The sequence below is a fragment of the Rhinolophus ferrumequinum genome, chromosome 6, assembly GCF_004115265.2.
Source record: "Rhinolophus ferrumequinum isolate MPI-CBG mRhiFer1 chromosome 6, mRhiFer1_v1.p, whole genome shotgun sequence".
Classification (NCBI taxonomy): Eukaryota; Metazoa; Chordata; class Mammalia; order Chiroptera; family Rhinolophidae; genus Rhinolophus; species Rhinolophus ferrumequinum.
Window position 1 is genome coordinate 54,624,915 of NC_046289.1, and position 20,333 is coordinate 54,645,247.

At 35.6% G+C, this 20,333-nt stretch overlaps 1 protein-coding gene across 3 annotated transcripts in view; it reads left to right on the plus strand.

The window, feature by feature from the left end:
* The window catches only part of WDR72 (WD repeat domain 72), a 204,887-nt gene that overhangs the window by 114,319 nt on the left and 70,235 nt on the right, over positions 1-20,333 (plus strand). For all 3 annotated transcript variants that reach the window (XM_033107033.1, XM_033107034.1, XM_033107032.1), the window contains exons 15-18: positions 2,185-3,002; positions 5,604-5,695; positions 9,611-9,690; positions 15,085-15,280. In XM_033107033.1, coding sequence (XP_032962924.1) covers positions 2,185-3,002; positions 5,604-5,695; positions 9,611-9,690; positions 15,085-15,280 — 1,186 coding nt within the window. The remainder of the gene's footprint in view (positions 1-2,184; positions 3,003-5,603; positions 5,696-9,610; positions 9,691-15,084; positions 15,281-20,333) is intronic.

Sequence of the window (20,333 nt, forward strand, 5' to 3'; positions counted from 1 at the left end):
TACATGCATGGTTTATACATTATTTTGTATGTATTGAACATTACATAATAAAATAATGTAAGAAATCCTTTTTGCTAAATTAGTAGGAACTGAATGGTGTTATTGCCTTAATTTCACTTCTTGATTACTACTGGCTGTAAACATTTTTTCATATTTTGATCTGAACATTATTCTTTGGGAATTGCTAGTGATGCTATTTGCCCATTTTTCAGTCTATATAGTTCTCTTTTTATTTTTGATTTGCAAAAATTATTTATTAATAATTATACTAACCCATATACAATTTTATTGGTAGAAAATTGTGTTTTTAAGTTAATCGTCATTTTGTTTTTTCATCTTTAAAATTTTTAATGGCTTGTTTTTTAATTTTCTTTCTTATGATTATAAAATAAATGTGTCATCACTGCAAAAAAAACCCAAAACTAAATTTAAAGAAACCCTAAAGTGTAAATAAAGATTATTTTAACCTCTTCTTCTCAATTAACTGTTAACATTTTGGTGCATGTCCTTCATAAATACAAACACACACACACACACACACACACACACACACACACACACACACACGATCTGACAATTAAGTTCATGAACTCATCCTAGAAAAAGTGCTACATAACCTTATTGCTGAATATCACTATGGTTACTTTCGAAGTACTTCCCTTGGGAAGCTATGCACCGACGCCAGAACCTAGTCCACCCTTCAAAGCAATTTTAGAACTCTTTCTCTGGAATGGGCATCAAAGCTGTCATTGTATCCTTGATGTCCTGAGTGTCATCAAAATGTCTTCCTTTCAATATTTCTTTTATCTTCTGGTAAAGAAAGAAGGGGCCAGATCAGGTGAGTAGGGAGGGTGTTCCAATATAGTTATTTGTTTACTGGCTAAAAACTCCCCAACAGACAGTGCCGTTTGAGCTGGTGCATTGTCATGATGCAAGAGCCATGAATTGTTGGCAAAAAGTACAGGTCATCTAACTTTTTCACACAGCCTTTTCAGCAGTTCCAAATAGTAAACTTGGTTAACTGTTTGTCCAGTTGGTACAAATTCAGAATGAATAATCCCTCTGATATCGAAAAAGGTTAGCAACATTGTTGCAACAAGTATGTGAACTTGTCAGACCTCCGTGTGTGCACACACATATATATGCAATATATACACACACACACATATATATGCATTTGTGTGTCTATATATATAAATGTGTAAAAGTATATATTCACACACAGTTTTATTAAAAGGAGATATTTTTTTTTTTTGGCCATATAGAACACATTTTCCCCCATTAAATGTAGTTTTACACCATTATTTAAAACTATTTAAATGGTATTCCATGGTATACATATGCTAATCACTCACTGAATAATTATTAATTGAGCCCCTACTAATGCTGTATCGCAGCATCATTTTATAGGCATTGGGAACAAAGTGATGTGCAAAACTCTTGCAAAGGTGGAGTTTGAATGCTATTGGGGAAAATACACAGTAAACAGATAAATATTTCAGATAAGATAATCATAAGTACTAGGAAGAAAAAAATAAGCAAGGAAGAAGAGAGAGTATGGATTGGCATGAAGGGATGTGGTACTCCAGGAAGGCCTCATAAATGAGCAGGAACGTATGTGAAGTATGGGTGCCCGCCATACCAATATTTAGGGCAAAATCATTTTAGATAAGAGAAAGGACAAATGTCAAGTCCACAAGGTGAGCCTTTAAAAAAACCAAAGCAATCTGATGTTGGTTAACATTTAGATTTGGAGTGGCCATTCCTGTTAAAGATTTCTAAATTCTTGCAGGTATTCTAACTGTTCTTCTCATTAATTTTCAAACCTACTTCTTCCCTGTTATGTGTCTTCACGGCCATATTGATAGGAAGATGTGAAAGGGAATCTGATGCCATGTTACTCCATAGGCCTAATTTGTATATTTTTTTTAGAGGAAAAATAAAGTTTTAGAAAGGAAAAAAAGGGTTTAAAGCGTATTAGAATATAGAATGTTTAATTTAGTGGGGAATTTTTGTAGCCAAGACAAAAATATATTAAAATGACTTGCCTTTAGTTGTACTGCTACTTAATACTTTCTGTTTATGTCATTTTAATATCATGGACCATTAATAAAATCATTTAGAAAATAACAACTTTGACACATAGGATTTTTTTGTTTGTTTGTTTGTTTTAATTTTCCGTAGGTGGCTGATGCCAAGTCTTTCTCAGGTCCTTTTAATGTCCTACCTGTGAAGACAAGATGGAGTAACATTGGCTTTCACATCCTTCTATTTGACCTGGAAAACCTTGTTGAACTTCTGCTGCCAACTCCAATCTGTGATAGTGACCATTCCAGTTCGTTCCATGGTAGTGAGATCCTGAGAAGAGCCAGAAGCACAGTAGAGAAGAAAACATTGACGCTGAAAAGGAATAAAACTGCCTGTGGTCCTCTCTCAGCAGAGGCACAAACTAAGCCTGGTAGTGAAAGCTCAGCCCAAGGAGATAATTCCGTAACATTCTTAGAAGAAAATGATGGCATTAAAAGGCAGAAGAAAATGAAGAGCTCCAAAAAGATGCATCCTAAGCCATCAAGAAAATTGGATGCCAACCTCATAATAGATGCAGCTAAATTGCTCCTATCTTGCCTGTTGCCATGGGGAGTGGATAAAGAATTAGATAATCTCTGCATTAAGCATCTCAATATTTTGAAGCTTCAGGGTCCTGTTTCTTTAGGACTTGCTTCAAATGAAGATCAATTCTCATTGATGTTGCCGGGTTGGGATTCATGCAATGCTGAAATCAAAAAAGACTCTTCAAAAGTAAATTTATTTTCCAGAAAAGTTTTAGATTTGTCAAATAAATACACATCCACTCTTCCAAATCAGCCTGGGATGCCAAGAAGACTGGAAAATAATTGTGATTCTTTGCAAGAGTCTAACACTATAGTTTATTTATTGAGAAGAGTATTTTTAGTTAACAAATTAGTTAACATGCCTGTAGAATTGTCATGTGGAATTGACAGGTAAGACATGCCTAGAAATTTTGACTATTTCTTTTTGGGATGTTAAAAAGTTATCATTATTTGCTATATTCAGCTCTCTAGCCTCCCTCCTCTTCTTCCTTCCTTTCTTCCTTCAGATGAAGAATAAACATGCAACAACTCCTTTAGCTCAAAACACATTTAAGGAAATATTTCTTTTACTTTGGGGGATTGGAGGACAATTGGGCAATAAATCTGTGTTTTACAATTTATTCATTCAAAAAATATCCATTGCTCTCATAGTATGTACCAGGAAAAGCAGAGTGCTACATGCTGAATGATTCGATTGATTGATGGATCGATCGATGGATAGTTAAGTACATAGATTCATACACACCTTGAAATCCATTGTACTTGCTGTGAATTAAGTATGAACAAAGAACATTTAACGTAAATGCCCATGATGATATGTTTTATACATCATCAGGAAAGTAAAAGTTTGAAAATTTCATAGCTCAAATCCCATACTAGAATAGAAGAGACCATCTGTAATTAATTTATAGAAAGTATAGTTTAGTAATAATAGCTATTGTTTTTGAGTATTTACTATTTACTGGTCACCATGTAAGCTTTTTACATACATGATTTCTGTTAACACACACAGCAAAGCTGGGTCATAGGACTATTATTTTGCACGTTGTATAGATGAGAATATTGAGGCCTATGGAGAGAAAGTATTAACCCCAAGATTAATTCAGCTCCTTGGAGGCTGGTTCAACGCTGAGCACCAGTCTAATTCCAGAGCCTGATTAATTCCTAAGCTTGACTCTTGTTTACCCTCTGACATTGCTAACATTCAATGTAGTTTTTTTCATAGTTGATATTAGAGGATTTAATTCAATTCACCAAGTGCTTACTCAAGATGTACTTAGCACTAGCCTACAAGGGAAATACAAATAAATTTCTCATTTGAATGTGAACTCATTTAAATGATAAAGACAATGCACATGACATGTGTAGAAAACACTGAAATAAGGTAAAGGAACTAGGACAAACATTTGTAGTACAGGTAAGTATAATGGTCAGTGTAAAGAGAATACTTAGGGTGAGATGAAACCATCAGAAAGCCTTTATAGAAAAGATACTGTTTGAACTGCCCGCTACAAGGTGGTAAATGGTCCTTGACATTTCTGTTCTTTGATAACTCAGGTTAACAAATATCTGTGCCAGGCACTGTATGATAGACAGAGTTTGTGACCTCAGTGAAGCTACAGTCTGGTAGCAAGTCCATATGGATCACGTAGGATTCAGTACAGTGCTTCCTGCCATTATAATACTTCTATGCTTTCTATGCTACCACAGGGTTGTCCATATTCTGTTCAGTGGCCCAAATAATGAGAAAACATAAACTGGCACATTTTTGTACTTATCCTCCATTTTCTTCTGTTTCTTTTAAATTTTATTCTATTTTTTAAATTTTAGATAGGCTTCTTTAACTTTCTTTCTATTACTAAGAAAGTTACATAGCACCTAAATTATAGTTTAAAAAATTCAGTCAGGTTGGAGCCTGAAAACGTAGGAATGAATCCTCGTTTTGTGGTTTCACCAGCCATGTGGCTTGGTACTAGGCACTTGGCCCTCTGGGCCTGGCTTTACTTGTTTACAAGATGAGGTGGGTAGGATAGGGGATCACATTCTTCAAACTCTTAAAAACTTGGGCTGCTAACAAATTATATTTGTTTGCCTAATTATGATCCCACAAGAGCGTAAGGGACACCTGCTTGCCAGAGGTGTTTCGTCTGAGTTTGTTCCTGATTAGGAAGCATCGGATGTAGAGGATGTGTCTTGTGCCCTTTAGGGGAGAGTATGGACTGACTTTCAGCATGCCTTCCATTAAATGGCCTTAAAATCGTTCCCACACATTAGTTGATTCTTTACAAAATTCTTAATTAAAACAAATGACTGAATGGAGGTGTCCAAATTCGAGACTGCTTCCCTAAATCAGTCACTTCAGCTTTGAGCTGCTGTTAGAAACTGCATGTCCTTTTTCAAGAAACCAAAATAATGTGTATTGGATTTGTCATACCAAATCCTTCCAACAAATTTGGCCATTTCACTAACATTTCACTGTGGTTGTAAAGGCTGAGAAATCCTCGTATGGGCAACAACTGGGCGCATGACGTCACTGAATTTTAAGGGAAGAGCTTACTGCCTCTGAGAACATCATCAGACAGTATCTGGAAGTTGCTGACTGAGTCATGGGATTAGAGTAAAACCTGCTCCCATCAGGTCCTGATGGTACTTGGGGAGAAGTCTTTGGCAGATGTCAACATATTAAGATTCAAAACTTGATTGCATTAGGTACAGATTCCAAGACCTAAAGTAGCAAGGCCCTTTCTGGACAAGTGGGTCACAAGATAATTCTAGTAAACCAAGATTCACAATTCAATTGGGATTAGATTTTGGATAGGAGGCAACGTGGGGGAATAGGATTCATCAAAGAGATTCATGTGGAAGACGTTGCTTAAAATAATCTGTGTCCACTTCCCAAATTTGTTAAAATGGTCCTGCACTCAGATCTTTATTTGTCAAAATGTTTTTCACACATTTTTACTAATATCCATTAAATCTTTTTGTCAACAGTTCCTTCAAAATGGAATCTGTACATAACAAGGTGAAAAATCCTGGGAATGATATTTTGCATATCTCAAGCTTCTACAGTTACTTACGAAATGGTAAAGAAGTTACAGATATATTCTGATCTTTTAATTACTTCTATGATGTCAAATAACTACTATTTGTATAACTGGATAGCACACTACAGTGTAGAATGAGTAGTGTATCTATGTCTGCATTTCACATGGTTACAGTTTTATATTCTGCCAAAATTGAAATATATATGAATTTTTGTATTAAAATAAATAACAAGACATGTACTGTGATGGATTTCATCAATTGGTTGTTGACACGCCTGGAAGTCTGAAACTTTCTGAAAGTCTGAAATATTTGGATATTAAATTCAGGTCATAAATGATTTATGGGGAAGTTTATGGCATCAATATCTTTATCATCAAATAAGTGATGTTTATATTAGGGGATTTTAGAGTTAATTCATGTAATGGTCCTTGAAATCTTCTGAGAGACAATCTTGGTGTTTAGATTTTCTTTTGATGCCAAATGGCTAACTCATCCCCCAAACCTGCTTCTTCAAATCGTTGACATATCAGTAAATGGCAACTGTATCTTTCTAGTTGTTAAAGCCAAGAGTTTTGGTGCCATTTTGACTTTCCCTGTTTCTCATGCCCCACAGCCAATCTTTCAGTAATCACATTCGTTCTGCCTTCAGAATATACCCCAGATTCTGACTGCTTCTTGCCACTACACAGCTGCCCTTCTTGACCCTTAATCTCCTCTTGCCTGGATGATGATGGAAATCTCCTAACCACCTCTTTGCTCCTACTTTTGGTTTCTACACTCTATTCCCAAGCAACCAGAGTGATCTATTCAAAACTAAGTCAGAACATCATGCTTCTGCTTCAAAACTTTTCAGTGTCACTCTGAATAAAAGCCATAGTGCTTAGGATAGCTCACATGTCCCTATGTCACCTGGTTGTTCTACTTATGTCATTGTACACTCTCCCCCCACCTTCCAATCTGATCTCATCTCTTTGTACACATCCCCTGCTTCCAACGGTCTAGCTACATTGGCCTTTTTACTCTTACCCAAACATGACAGACAGTTCTTAATGCCTTTGCACTGGCTCTTTCCTCTGCCTCTTTCCCCAGATTCCACAGAGGTCAGCCTGCTGCCCCCCACCTCTACCCTGCATTTTTCAGTTCTTGCTCAAATGCCGTGTCATCAATGAAGGTATCCTCCCTTCTCCCAGCCCCACCCACCCCTTTCCCTGTTTTACTGTTTTCCACAATCCTTTTCACTATCTGACCTACAAATATAATTTTCTTCCTTTGCCATCTACCTCCTGCTAATAAAATGTAAGCTCCATGTTTTTGGTTCTTTTTCTTTTTCTTTTTTTTCTCTTTATGACACTTTTATGCACTGCCATGTTTTCAGTTCCTAGAACAATGCCTGCAAGGAATTAAACAAACACTTTTGGATTAATGGATAAATAGTGAATAGAACAATGGTTTTGGAGGTAGACAGCTAGGTTCAAAACCCTGTTCTGCCACTCACTACTTATGTAACTTTGGGCATGTCTTTTACTCTTTTAAAAGTTGTATTTACTACATTTGTAAAATGGGGATAAAATTCCAGACTCGATGTGCATGTTGCCTCCAAAGCTGTGAAGTATATAATCAATACATTGGGATAACCTGAACCAGTGCGTAAGGGCCCTCTCAGGACTATTGAAAAGAATCTTTGGGATATTTAAAAGTGGAAGTTTATAGTAGCTTCCGATTACTGAGTGCCTAGTATGTTCAAAGAATTGTGCTAATGATTTTACATATATTGTCTGAATCAATGTATAAATGACCCTGCATAGTAGGAGGACCTACTGTTTTACCCTTTGAAAAACTGGGGCTCAGGGAAGTTAGAAGACTTACTCATAGCCAAAAGCAGAGGGGTCAGGATTCCAATCCAACTCTAATTCCAAATCCCTTGCTCCTTCCATTATATGAGGCCATGTCTCACATTTATGATTACAAATAGTGTCTCCCGATATGGCTTCCAGTCTGGGTTGCCTGCCTTCTTGAGGTAGTAGTCCTCATTGGGGCATTTATCCTCATTTTCGTTTTTTATAACACTCAAAACAGGATTAGAATTTAAGGCATAATATAGATGATTTCTTCAGAGACCGACAGAATTGCTAACCAGAGCCAAGGAGGCCCCAGCTTTTCCTCTGACTGCCCCAACCAAAGCAGCCTGAGCAACTACTGTTATTACTGATGAGTCTCCCTGATGTTGAGAATTGGCATTTATAGCGTTTAAAATCCAGTTAGGTACTAAGGAAATGTGCTTTTGTGTTTTAATAAAATGGAGATGAGACGTAAAGGGAAGGAAGACATTCGCTTCATACCATTCTATAAAGTCAAAGCCTGAAGAAGAAAACAATACTCTGAGGTACACATTCCAAAGGGTTGACAGGAACCAATACCCACTTTGTCAGCAGGAATGGTGACTAAGTAATATTGGTAAAGCTGGGATGTTTTCTTTTTATCTTTCCCCCTTAAGTTGCAATTAATTCTTTTAACTCCCTGACATTGCCAAGAAAAGTTGGCTCTCATTTCTACCACATATTAAAATTTTAACATCACATTAAAGTACCCTGTGAAGTACCCCATGATACCAGTAAGTAGTTACAGTTGAGACCAGTACTTACCTCTTTGATGGTAGAGTCACGAGGTCAACAAAATGAGAGAGGAAGAAAGGAGAGAGATCAAAAGAAAATTTTCTCTTACCTGCTGTGCTCATGAAGAAATGGAAAATGTGACTTCAAAATTGTAGTGCTCTATCGTACTTACATGTTTTATGCAGCGATCTCGGTCATTTCAAATTCATATTATACTTTCCTTTAGGAAAAAATAATGATATTAATGTGTCAGACATTTCTTATACATTTCTTTCATGTTCTCAGTTTATATTATATCCAATACCTTCTAACATATCTCACTTGACCACTAATGTGATATACACACACACACACACACACACACAATCTATTAATAAAGTAAATGATGATTCAATGAAATACATATTGGACTAATACTAATTTAAATAGTTGATACCAGGATTTAAAACATATATTAATACATTAATTTAAATAGACAATTATAGTAATTTTCCCTCCAGCACGAGCCCTAATCATTCTTTCTTATCTCATTTCTGGGAGCTGGCACCTAGATAATATATTTTATTCATCAGAAAGCCTTAATTCATTGATTTTTTTCACTTGGATGATAATATGTACATTTTCAATTAATGAAAATGCACTTATGAAGTGCTTTTTTGTGTAGGAACCTGCTGGGCACTCTATGGATCAATTTAAATAAAACAAGCCCCAGCTCTTTCTTGAAATTTCACACTGAACATTAAGGCAAATAGATAGAAAGGACACACAAGAGGGCAAATTTAAAAGAAACAATACATAACAAAATGAGGCAAATTAAAACATAAGTGCTATACCTATTGATCAGAGTCGTGTGGCTGGATAAGGACAAATCAAAGGAAGCCTTTTATATGATTTCTGTGTGATAGATGCCATGTACCATTTCAGGACCTATTTGTATAAGGAAGGAATTGTAAAATTTGGTGATCTGTTTTGGGTGAGAATATTAGTAATTGCTTTTTGTTGAAAAAAAAGTGCAAAGATGAGTTTAAGGTATAATGATGAATTTGATTTCATTTGAGTATGAATTAGTATAATTGTTAGAAATACATAGAAATTAGTTAATGGTTCTCGACACTGGCTATTCATGAAAAGCATCGGAGGTACTTTTACAAAGTATTAATGCCTGCCCCAACCTCTCCCTGAGATCAATTAAATCAGAATCTCTGGAAGACTGACCCTGGGCATTAATGTTTGTGAAAAAAATCTCCCCGGTGATTCCAATGTGCAGCTGGAGTTAGAAACTATTGGGGTGCATCCATTTTTAATACTTTCAAGATATAAATATGTTTTGTACACTTCTAGGTAAAAACGAATCCCATATACCTGAAGCTGACATGTCACTTTTGAAGCTAATTTCCTGTTGGAGAGATCAATCTGTGCAGGTATGACACAGTTCATGTTCTTGAAATTATGGAAGAGTTTCTTGCTGCTAAGGTTCATTCATACTCCCCTTTACTTGAGAGAACAAGGAAGTAGATCTCTTGTCCTCATAAAATGTCCTCCCAGGGCATTTCGTTTAACGGGGCTAATGCAGAGAGTAATAATGAGAGGAAAGGTAGAAAATAACATATGGAAGGATGCACTAAGTTAGGGGGTATGAATAGGGATTTTTATATTGTTATTGGTGACTTATTGTCCAGGAAGATTTCAGTTTGTGGCAGAATTGTCTATTGTTTTGTTTCTAAATGTGCCATGACACAAAAGTCCCTAGGCTTGGGAATTTGGTGTGTATAACTAGAACCATTTATCCTTCCTAAGAATGCTTCATCTGTGGGCTGATTTGGAGAGCCCGTTTCCTCAATGCCCGATTTAAGTCCTTCCTCTTTTCAGGTCCTAAAAGCTAAGTGCGTAGCTTTGTACAGTGTACAATAAATATCTCTTCATTGATTGGATGAATATTTATTGGGACTTTATTCTTCTTTATGAGCTTAATGAACGTAAAATTTGCAAGATGAGAATAGCACTAACTCCAATTACAAATGTTATTCTTGGTTACAGGGAAACAAAGAAAGTTAACTTAGAATTGTGCGGTTGACACGATAAAACCAGATGAACACAATTGGAATGGCTACTGAAACTTATTACCATGGCCTACAAGTTTCTACATAATTTGCCCCTGTCCTAACCTCTTCACTCATCATTCTCCTTCCTGTTTGTGATATTAACCACATTGACCTTTTTATTTCCAGAACACACAGCGCTCATTTCTACGTCAGGACCTTACTGTTCTCTTTGGGCAGGAATTCTCATTTTTCCACTCATCATTTGGGTCTTTGCTCAAAAGCCAACTCCTTAGAGAGCTCTTCCTGGTCATTCCATCTAATATTGCTACCATACCCTCCCCAACCCCATATTTCCAGTCACCATCACACTACCCAGTTTTATTTTCTTTGTTGAGCTTGCTTTTAATGGAAATCATACCATTTGCTTTTTTGCTTGCTTATCTTATGTCTTCTCACTGTTTTGAAGCTTGCTGAGAGCAAGGACGTGGTCTCACTCACCCCTCTGACCAATGCCCAGAAAAGCAGTCGTGACAGTAGCCAGTCAATAAATATTTATTTTTTTTAAATATTTAAAAAAAATATTTAAAAATTTTTTAAATATTTTATATTTAAAATATTTATATTATATATTTTAATATATATGCAAATAGTTATGCAAAAATGCCTCTGTGATAATGCAATGGCCAGCATATTCGCAATCACACTGGAAGAGTTTTATTAGAGGTAAGATTTTCCACCCCCCAGTAGCCAAAGAACTCCTCAATGGGGAAAAAGTCCATAAGGAAAATAATTCCAGAGAACATTTATCCTGAATTACTCTAAATAAAAATCTTTCGTAGTTGTTCATTTGACCTTCAAAGAAGTTTTAATGTGGTTTGGACATATTTGGACTAATGGATCTTTAAGATTCTGTGATTCTATGACCTTGTACAAAATGCTGGCAGCGGTACAAATGTTCCCAGAGCATTTATTACTCACTCTAAAGGAAGTCCAAGCTTCAATGTTCTTCACTAACCTGATGAATGCTTCTGGAAGATAGGTTTAACTTGATTATTTATTTCCTTCATGTGTAAAGTGGGAAAATGAGAATTCCTAGGCCCTTCAAGAACAACAGAGAGCTGTGCAAGTATCCGGTTAAAGGCTTCATTAACCATTCCTCAAATCCCTCATAATCATGTTCATGTAAGCAGTTAGTCGAATTATGGTTACACGAATCTACTTTTTAATGTGTTCCAGGAACACTGTGTAGTAATGGAATGCTACGTAAAGTGGAGCAAAATCCAACTTTAGAAATTGAAGGGTGTTATCTTGAAGGGAGGGGGTAAAAACGAGTTACTTTTACAGATGAATGAGTTTGTCTGGAGATTCTCAGTGGCTTCTCATATATGAAACATGCACAAGCTAGAAATAAATACTGGAAAAGCAACAGAAAGGTTTTGGGGTTGCTAATTTTCATGTTTCTGAAGCTGCACTAAATTCTTGGGATTTTACAATCTAACACCAGTGGGTGACATATGACATTTAGGCCACCAGGGAGAAATGTTGCTTTTCCAGGAGATGTGGCAAAAACATGAAAGGCCAGTGTGAGCCCGAGTGTTGGGAAAATGCTTTTATACCAGAAAATCTGGACATTGGTACTACAAGCAGGCCTTGGGCGCTCTTATGAGTCCTCATAATGTTCTTTGCTATTTTATAGTAGTACTTTGCTCTTTCAAGGTGTTAGTAGAAAACCCTGAAAATGTTTGTCTTGCCTGTGGCACAGTAATAAGCATATGGCCCAGATTTGTGACTGTCTCTTTCTAGCCAATGGATTTGTAAACCTTGTTTTGAATCACTGCATATTCCCTCATAAGAGTGTAATACTTTGCATATCTATATATTCAGAGAAATTTATTTATATGCATCTGGAAGATAGCTTTATAGCCATAGTGCTTAATTCTATCTCATTATTAAAATCACAAAATTATATAACATATTGTCTAAAACTTTTATATTTTGATGGGGGTAAGTGTTATTCCTACCGTCTGCAAAAATTTACTGTATTTGTATACTGGACAAACTCAAGTACTCATAGTTAGAAATTATCAATAAATTCTACTTTCCACAGTTATATTTTTAAAGTGTACAGAATCTATTTCAATTCCATTAGTATTTATTAGTGCCCACTGTATACCAGATACTGTAATAACGTTATTACCTGCTTATAAGATGTACCATTTCTCTGTGAATTGGAGCCATACTTTATTGATTTCACACTGCACATAAAGTGTGTATTTTGAGTCTATTTCCAATGGGTGTGTGCCATTCAGTATACACTTTTAAGTTTTCTGGCTTTGAGTATCCTACTTATTACAGTTAATGTTTTTTGTTCCTGTTATTTTTGCTTCCTCTTGTTTTCAATGATATATTAATTATTCTTATCATATGCATTTGTATTGCCAAATATGTCAAAAAGCTGCCAAATTCAACAGTTTAAAAATGTGGTCATGACATATAAATCTAATAATTAGAAATGTCAGATGAAATTGTATAAATCCCTGTATATTTGTAAGAAAGAATATTGATTCAAGTTACTATAGGCTATTACAATAAATCCAATTGGCCAGAGGACTTTCTCAGTCACACTTGTGGTGTTCCTCAGAGGTGATAATGATCCCAGTGTGAAAGGGCAGCCATGGTCCCATGTGGGCACATGGCCAAACTGCTCATTCTGCGGGATCCACCATGATCTGGACATACCATGGGTCTGCAGATATCCTCCAGTATCCTCCTGATTTATAGTTATAGACAGAAGCAAGTTTCACAAAGGATTCTGGAATTGGACGCTCTTATCCTAGCTTCTCTGTGTCACAGATTTTGTTTTATAAGTGAGGACATGAAGTCCCAGAGTTTTATAAGTGAGGACACGAAGTCCTTGAATTCGCCCAAGGCTACATTTGTAGTTACTGTTGTAGTTGGATCAGAAGCTCAGGCCTTCTCATTTGTCACTCAAATGAGCTCTTTTGACCACATCATCTACATCTTGGAAGCAGTGCTATCAAATAAAACGTGACAAAATGAAAATAAAATAAATTCAGTGATATAAAATTGTTCATGAATAGTTAATATAGTTTGCCCCATCATATGCTATACATAAATAAATAAGCATGATTGATCTATATTGTGAGATAAACTAGTGTATGTTGGTAAACATGATATCTAATAGCTAATGTATCATATCACCATGACAGATATTAGTAGGCATGATTTAACAGTATCATGCTATGTAGAACTATAGGTTACATTCATGGTATGAAATAGCTGACACAGTGCTGAGTATCTCATCACATGATATACAAAAGTAAGCATTATATACCTGTGTTGTGGCAGCTATATAATATCTACCATATTAGTAGATATGGTATACAATAGTAAAGTCACTTCATTCATTAGCCTTTTTTCACAACCTAACCAAGCATTTGAGTATGAGCATGGGAGTGGACAAGAACAGGGGCATGATCAGCGATCAGGAAGCTGCTCTGATAGTTTTTGGAAGCTTCCTATGTTAAAGTCAAAGCTCCTTCTGGCCCAGTAGTTCAGTAAGCATCTGCCATCAGCATCAGCTCTCTAAGAGCCCGTGGTACCTAAAAATCTCACGTGATACCATGACACAGAAAAGCAATGAATATTAATATTTAGATGATTACATGTCCTGGTATTGGAATCAGCCTCTCTACATCACCAGTTTCAGCTGATCTTGTCCCAACGCCTAAGCTCTAGACATCCCATAGATAAACTGGGGATAATGCAAAGGGGACAATGGCAATTGTGGAACATGAGTCATCTTGACAAAGGGTGGGCTTTAGAGAGGAAAAGGAGCAGGCATTCGAATGTGGCTATATGAAAGGTTTAACCGTCAGACATAGAAGGCTAATGGGTGAATGTCCCAAGTTCACCTAGATCAATGGTGCCCATCCTTTTCTCTCACTGATTCAACACTTGGCTTTCCTTGAACTTAACTCCTGGACCTTGTCTCATCTCTTTCCAGGAAGAGGCTAAGGTATCCTCTCATCACTCAGTAAGGGGCTAGAACCTTGGAAGGGCACATACTACAAAGGACACAGAAGCAAGGTTTGGAAAGTCTGTCCACCAAGTCTGTGTGGAATTTGGGATGTCATGTCTCAGGTTCTTCATTTTAAAAATGAAGATACTAGATTAGATGGCCTATGACAAGCATTCCCTTTCCCCTACACTCAACCATAGGTTCTTGACTAGGTAGGTATGTAACATAATTGGAAGGCACATATTGCAGTATTTTCAGCTATGTAAATCCGTAAACACAGACACACAGTTTAGTGAGGTTTATTATTAAAGTCTTATCTTTAACCTTTTGTATTAAACCTAGGTTAAATAATGTGTTTTTAGCTACATAGTGCTTTAGAGCTAGATATTTGAGGAGCTAAACTTGTCTTTAAGAGCAATATGATATACTCAAATTATTTTTCTATGTCATCTGGTAGAAATGAAAATACCTTAAGAGAAAGAATCCAGAACTCCTTTCAACTTTCCTTTTAGAATCTCTTGTGGTTACAAAAGAACAGTGTGATGGTTTGGGTGCCATTTCTCAGTATCTATATTTCAGTTATTTCAGATGCTAATTCTAGTGGTATGGAACATTGCAATTTATGTGAAACCTATTTAAATAAAAATTCCAGGCTTTGGGTTTTGTGCACAAGACCCCAAACATTTGTAATAATTCTAAAAATAATTCATACAAACCCATAAACTTAACAGGTAACTGAAGCAATACAAGCTGTTCTCTTGGCGGAAGTTCAACAGCACATGAAGACCTTGAGAAAGATACCAATCAACAGTCAACCAGAGGCCATGACTGAGAATGGTAACTATGAGATGATACAGATACGGCCAAAGATGGAATGGACCGAGGAGCTAGAGTTACAGTGTGTTACAGACAATTTGCCTCCGCAAAGTAAGTGCAAAATTCATTGGCACGCGCTTTCATCAAAATTATTCTCTTTTATTATTTAGAATGTGTTGAGAATGAGTTCACAGTATATCATTTCTGCAAAAAACCAAGCCAATTGCTCTACGTCTGACCTATTTTGCTATCAATTTCCTCTTATAATTGTCAAGTTTTTCAAGAACTTCTAAATTCTATTATATTCGGTATGCTCCAAAACAAAAACTTACACCAATTGTTAAAAATGTTTTGAAGTGATTAAAAGTGAAAACACGATTAACAGCAGTAGCTTAATGGGATAGATACATTACAGGGATACCCTGATAACAATGGGCCCTGTTTGTTTTCATTTGGTGCCTTGATAATAGCCATGGGCCTGTTTTTTTTGTGTTTTTTTGTTTTGTTTGTTTGTTTTTCTTTTGGGGGAATAAGAGACTAGTACAAACTAAAATTAAACTGGTTTATAGTTGGACCACTTGATTTTACAATATATTTTATCATTGTAACTTTACAATGATACTATTTATAGTTTATGGCTATCAAGTGAATCTAAATTTCTGCTGTAAATTGTTAACTAATTTTTCAGCCATTAGTGTGACTTAAAGAATAAACGAATAAAAAACAGTAAAAAAAAGTTAAGTACAAATTTGATTTTCAAATTCATTGATAAGCTTTTGATGAATAAACTGATGTTTAATATGGTTTAATGTATATTTTTATCAGGAAAACTTATTACAAATGTACATGTTCCTGGTTGTTAAAAAATTGTTAGGTACTCAAAAAGAGATTTTATTTATTTGGGACCCAGAGAAATGTTGCTCTAGTTAAAATGTTAAATCTTCGAAGAGATGTCATTCTTAAAAATGTATTCTATTTATTTCTTTGTATTATTTTTATAAGATTATCCTGATTGGAGGGCACTATGTAGTGAGAGAGGATATAGAGCAGAAAAAGCCTTCTTTAATGAAGGCCAAAAATCAAAATAGAGATCCAGATTTCAAGTTTAGATATTAACTATCTTTTGATTATTGTTGAATGATCCTTTGCCAATGTTAAAAGAAAATTTAGGATTAGTTTGTGATATGAATTACAACACAAAAGTGCCAATGCTACTTTATATTTTGGTAGATGAAATTTAGAATATTTTGTTTAAAAGAAATATAACATATTCACAAAATGCTAACCATATTTTTTGGGGGGAATACTACCTGTAGGAAAATATTAACTGCAATAAAATGGGAAACACATAACACACACTGAAGAGGAAAAATTTCAAGCAATATTATGTTGGATGTAACATTGCCTTTCCCATCCCCCCGTTTAGAAAATATTTATTATTGTTTTTTTAACTATTCAGAGGAACTTAGAAAAATGACAGAGAAAGTTTTAGACCTTTATTTCAGTGGTATGCTCTGCATTACTTGATGGAATTTTTAAAAATAAATAAATGAAAAAAGGTGTTTTATTCATTTTAAATATCCTGATTCAAAAGTCAGGGAGACAGTGTAGGTCCTAGTCACTGGGTGTGATTATTCCTCAAATTTTATAGACAAATTTACTTAGCCCCAGAGTCATTGCACTATATTATTTACCAAATATTCTTATGATAAAAGGTTTACGTTGCTTACTTTTATCAGGTTCTTGCTCATTTATCCTCTGTGAGCTCCCCTTCATCCCCTTTTTATTTAAAAAAAATTTTATTCTTAATTTAATTTCTTTTATTCTTTCTTGGTTTCTTGGTTACTTGATGCAGCCTATTTGTAAATCATTTGGAAAGTACCATGATGGTTTTATTATGCACAGATACTCATAAACTTCTTTATGCCAGGGCATAGTATGTTTGGTTTATTAGAATTATAGTAATATGGCAATAATAGATAAGGACAAAATAATAATAATAATAATAGTAATTGTGTTCTTATTGTACTTCAACACTATGCTAAGTACTTTATGAATGTTACTTCACTTTTTCCTTTAATTCTTACGTAATTCCCATGAGACTTAAGTCTCTGTTTTCAACATTTGAGTCATTTGTGTATTTTCATGTCCGTGTTCATGGAAATGAAGTTTCAAAGTACAGCTGAAAAGAACAACTCTGAGAAAGAGAGATTCCCATGGTGCTCTGTAGGCTTATCCTGAGAAATTGCCTCTGTAATTTTTTAATTTGACTTCCGAATTATATATCTTTCTCATATACATTAAAATAAATAGTATTTGACAACCATACCAGCTATCTCGAATACCACCAGTGGTGTATATCTTGCACTTTGAGATTTACTTCCTATTGCTATCCCATTTGTTTAGTGAATAAACTAGGACTTAAAAGAGGTCATGTGCCTTGTCTATAGTCAAAACATTACTAAAAACAGGGCCACATACTCAGATACTCTCTTAAACACTGTGTTCTTATCCAGTAAACGGCATTTTCCATACTGGCAGCTTGAACGAAATTCGCTCTAAATCAGCTTGATCTGAAAATTGAATAATTTATTGAGTGGTTTTCTTAGATTTTTATTCCTCTGTCATAAATCATACTTTCTATTACCAAAGAAAATGCAGAGTGTTCAATCATTGCCATTCAGCCTTTATAATACAGAAAATCGCCAGGTTTCTTCAACTATTTGTACATGACAAAGCAAAGGAAATCAAGTGAAATGAGAGTGGAAGCCTAATGTGTGTTTGAACTTTATAAGTTTATATCTTATTTTTCTTCAGTGTTTTCAGTTGTTACATTTCACAGCCTGTATTTATTTGAGGTCTTAATATTTGCGTATGGTATTTTATGAGAGAGTGGTAGATTTTATTTGAGCTTACATTTTTATAATGATTACATTGCTATCTTCTTTAAATCTCCTTAATAACAAATTGTGCCATTAACACTCATATTTGAGACTAAGATTTATTGCTATAAAACCAGCCGTGGTTTCTTTTATTAAAGTACATTTCAAAGTTATTTTGCCTTATTTTTTTTTTTAATGTTATTGGGATCAGTTTAAACAAGTGCTCTAAATTGTTATATTAAATACATTGATTTAAATAGAAATGGAGGCTTTGTAGATAAAACTGTCACCTTGGAATTAGGGGCAGAATGTAAATTCACGTTCAACTGTGGTTGTGAAGATGATGCATCATATATGGGTATTGCAAATAATCTTTATTACATGCATCGTTTTCAAAGACTTACCTACAAAATTAAATAATAAAAATGTGCTCTTTGTTGAAATAAAACCACGCCTTTATAGTAAATCAAGGAAATAAACAGCAGTTCAGAAGAAAAGTTTTGTGGCCCCGGTGGCCATCAGCAGAAGGACTGGCTTGGGAATGGCTTCCTCTGCCTGCTGAATTTCTCAGAAGGAAATCTGTCTAGTTGTGGAAAGGCTTTGATGCATAGTTAACTACTTCCCAAGGAAACTCTTTCTTGACTCTTCAGTTGTAGTAAATGCGTCTTCCACCACCCCCAGTGAGGTCTCCAGGCTAAGTGAGAACACCCCAGAAGTCATTTAGGAAAGGTCTGTGTGATACAAGTGAGCAAGGAGCAGAGAAGTAATGGGGCCACATCAAAGAAGGCCTTGGATCTCATAGTGAGGGCTTTGGCTTTTTCTCTGAGATGGGAAACCATTTGAGCAGACAAATGGCACATAGTTTAACGGGATCACATTGTCTGAGGTTCAGGAGCCAAGGACAGAAGCACGGAGACCAGTTGGGAAGCCCTTACGCTAATCCAAACGATGACGACTTGGAACCAATATGGTGGCATGGATGAAGAAAGTGAAATGTAATCAGATTCTGAATGTATTTTGAAGGTATGATGACAGTATGTGCTGATGGATTAGATATAGAGGCGTAAGATAATGAAAACGTATACTTATAGTTTTCAAACAAAAAAAATTGATTCGTGGAATGATCCTGGTATGCTGACTTAATTCCGATGTCAGGCATTGCAGTGTTGCATATGGTATTCCAAATACTCTGAAGGAAGTGTGGAAGACCCATTCCACAGAAAGCTGCCCCTGCTGGGTTCAGTCCAAGTGGCCCTGCTTAGATGACCTACAGATTTTATTTCACAGTATTAACTAAACTAACCCTTAGTAAATGGGCAAGAGTTTCCTGCCAAGAAACTGTAGATTGAAGACAACACTAGTAATGCAAGCTTAAGTAAATAAGATGTAAATGGCATTGCCAAATGAGTATTAAGCTACGTCAGGAGATATGTGTGTGCATATGTTTGTATGTGTGTGTGTGTGTTAATGTTTTTCTTTTGAAATTTCTATTTTTCTGTATTCTTTATATACATAATGTTGATAAACTAGTAGCATGTATGTTATTTACAAGCAAATATGTATGCATTGGTGATGCATACTTCAGGGCTTTTCTTTGTTATTTTCTGCAAGAAAGGATCCTAACCACAGCATTTGGGTGGATTGAGCTACGTAAGCAGATGTGATAAGCTTTTGGTTATGCCGGGTGGTAACTTGATATTCTATATCGCACACTCTGCTGTCTCTGAAACTTTAAATAATTCTGTATGCATCACTCTTCTATATCTCTCCTCTGTGCCTCTCTGCACTGATCCAAGAGTTGGGGATACCACAGAGAACTAATTGGAAATCTCCAGTTGAAGACACAAACTAGCATCAAGGTAACCATAAAAGTGTGTCAGATGCCACAGAAGAGGCTATAGGAGCATAGCAAGAAGAGGCTATAGGAGCATAACTGAGTCTTTGGGGTCAAGAAGGCTTCTTAGAAAAAAGATGCCTAATCCAAGGTCTGAAAGGTGAATATGATATAGCCAGACAAAAAGTTGGAGTGGCTATATCCAACTAAAACAGAACGTAGCTGTTTGCTAAAACCACTGAAGCTACCTATGCCGCTCTGTTCCTCCCAAGAATCATATAATTAATAAATGAGGAACCTGGACATTAGAAAGAAACCCATGTCTTTAATTTCCTCTCTGGAGAACATCTGGGTCCCCTTTGAATCTCATTATGCCAACACCTTTCTTTCCCAATCCTCAGCCTTCCAGGATAAGTATGATAATTACAAAGAAAATAACAACAACTAA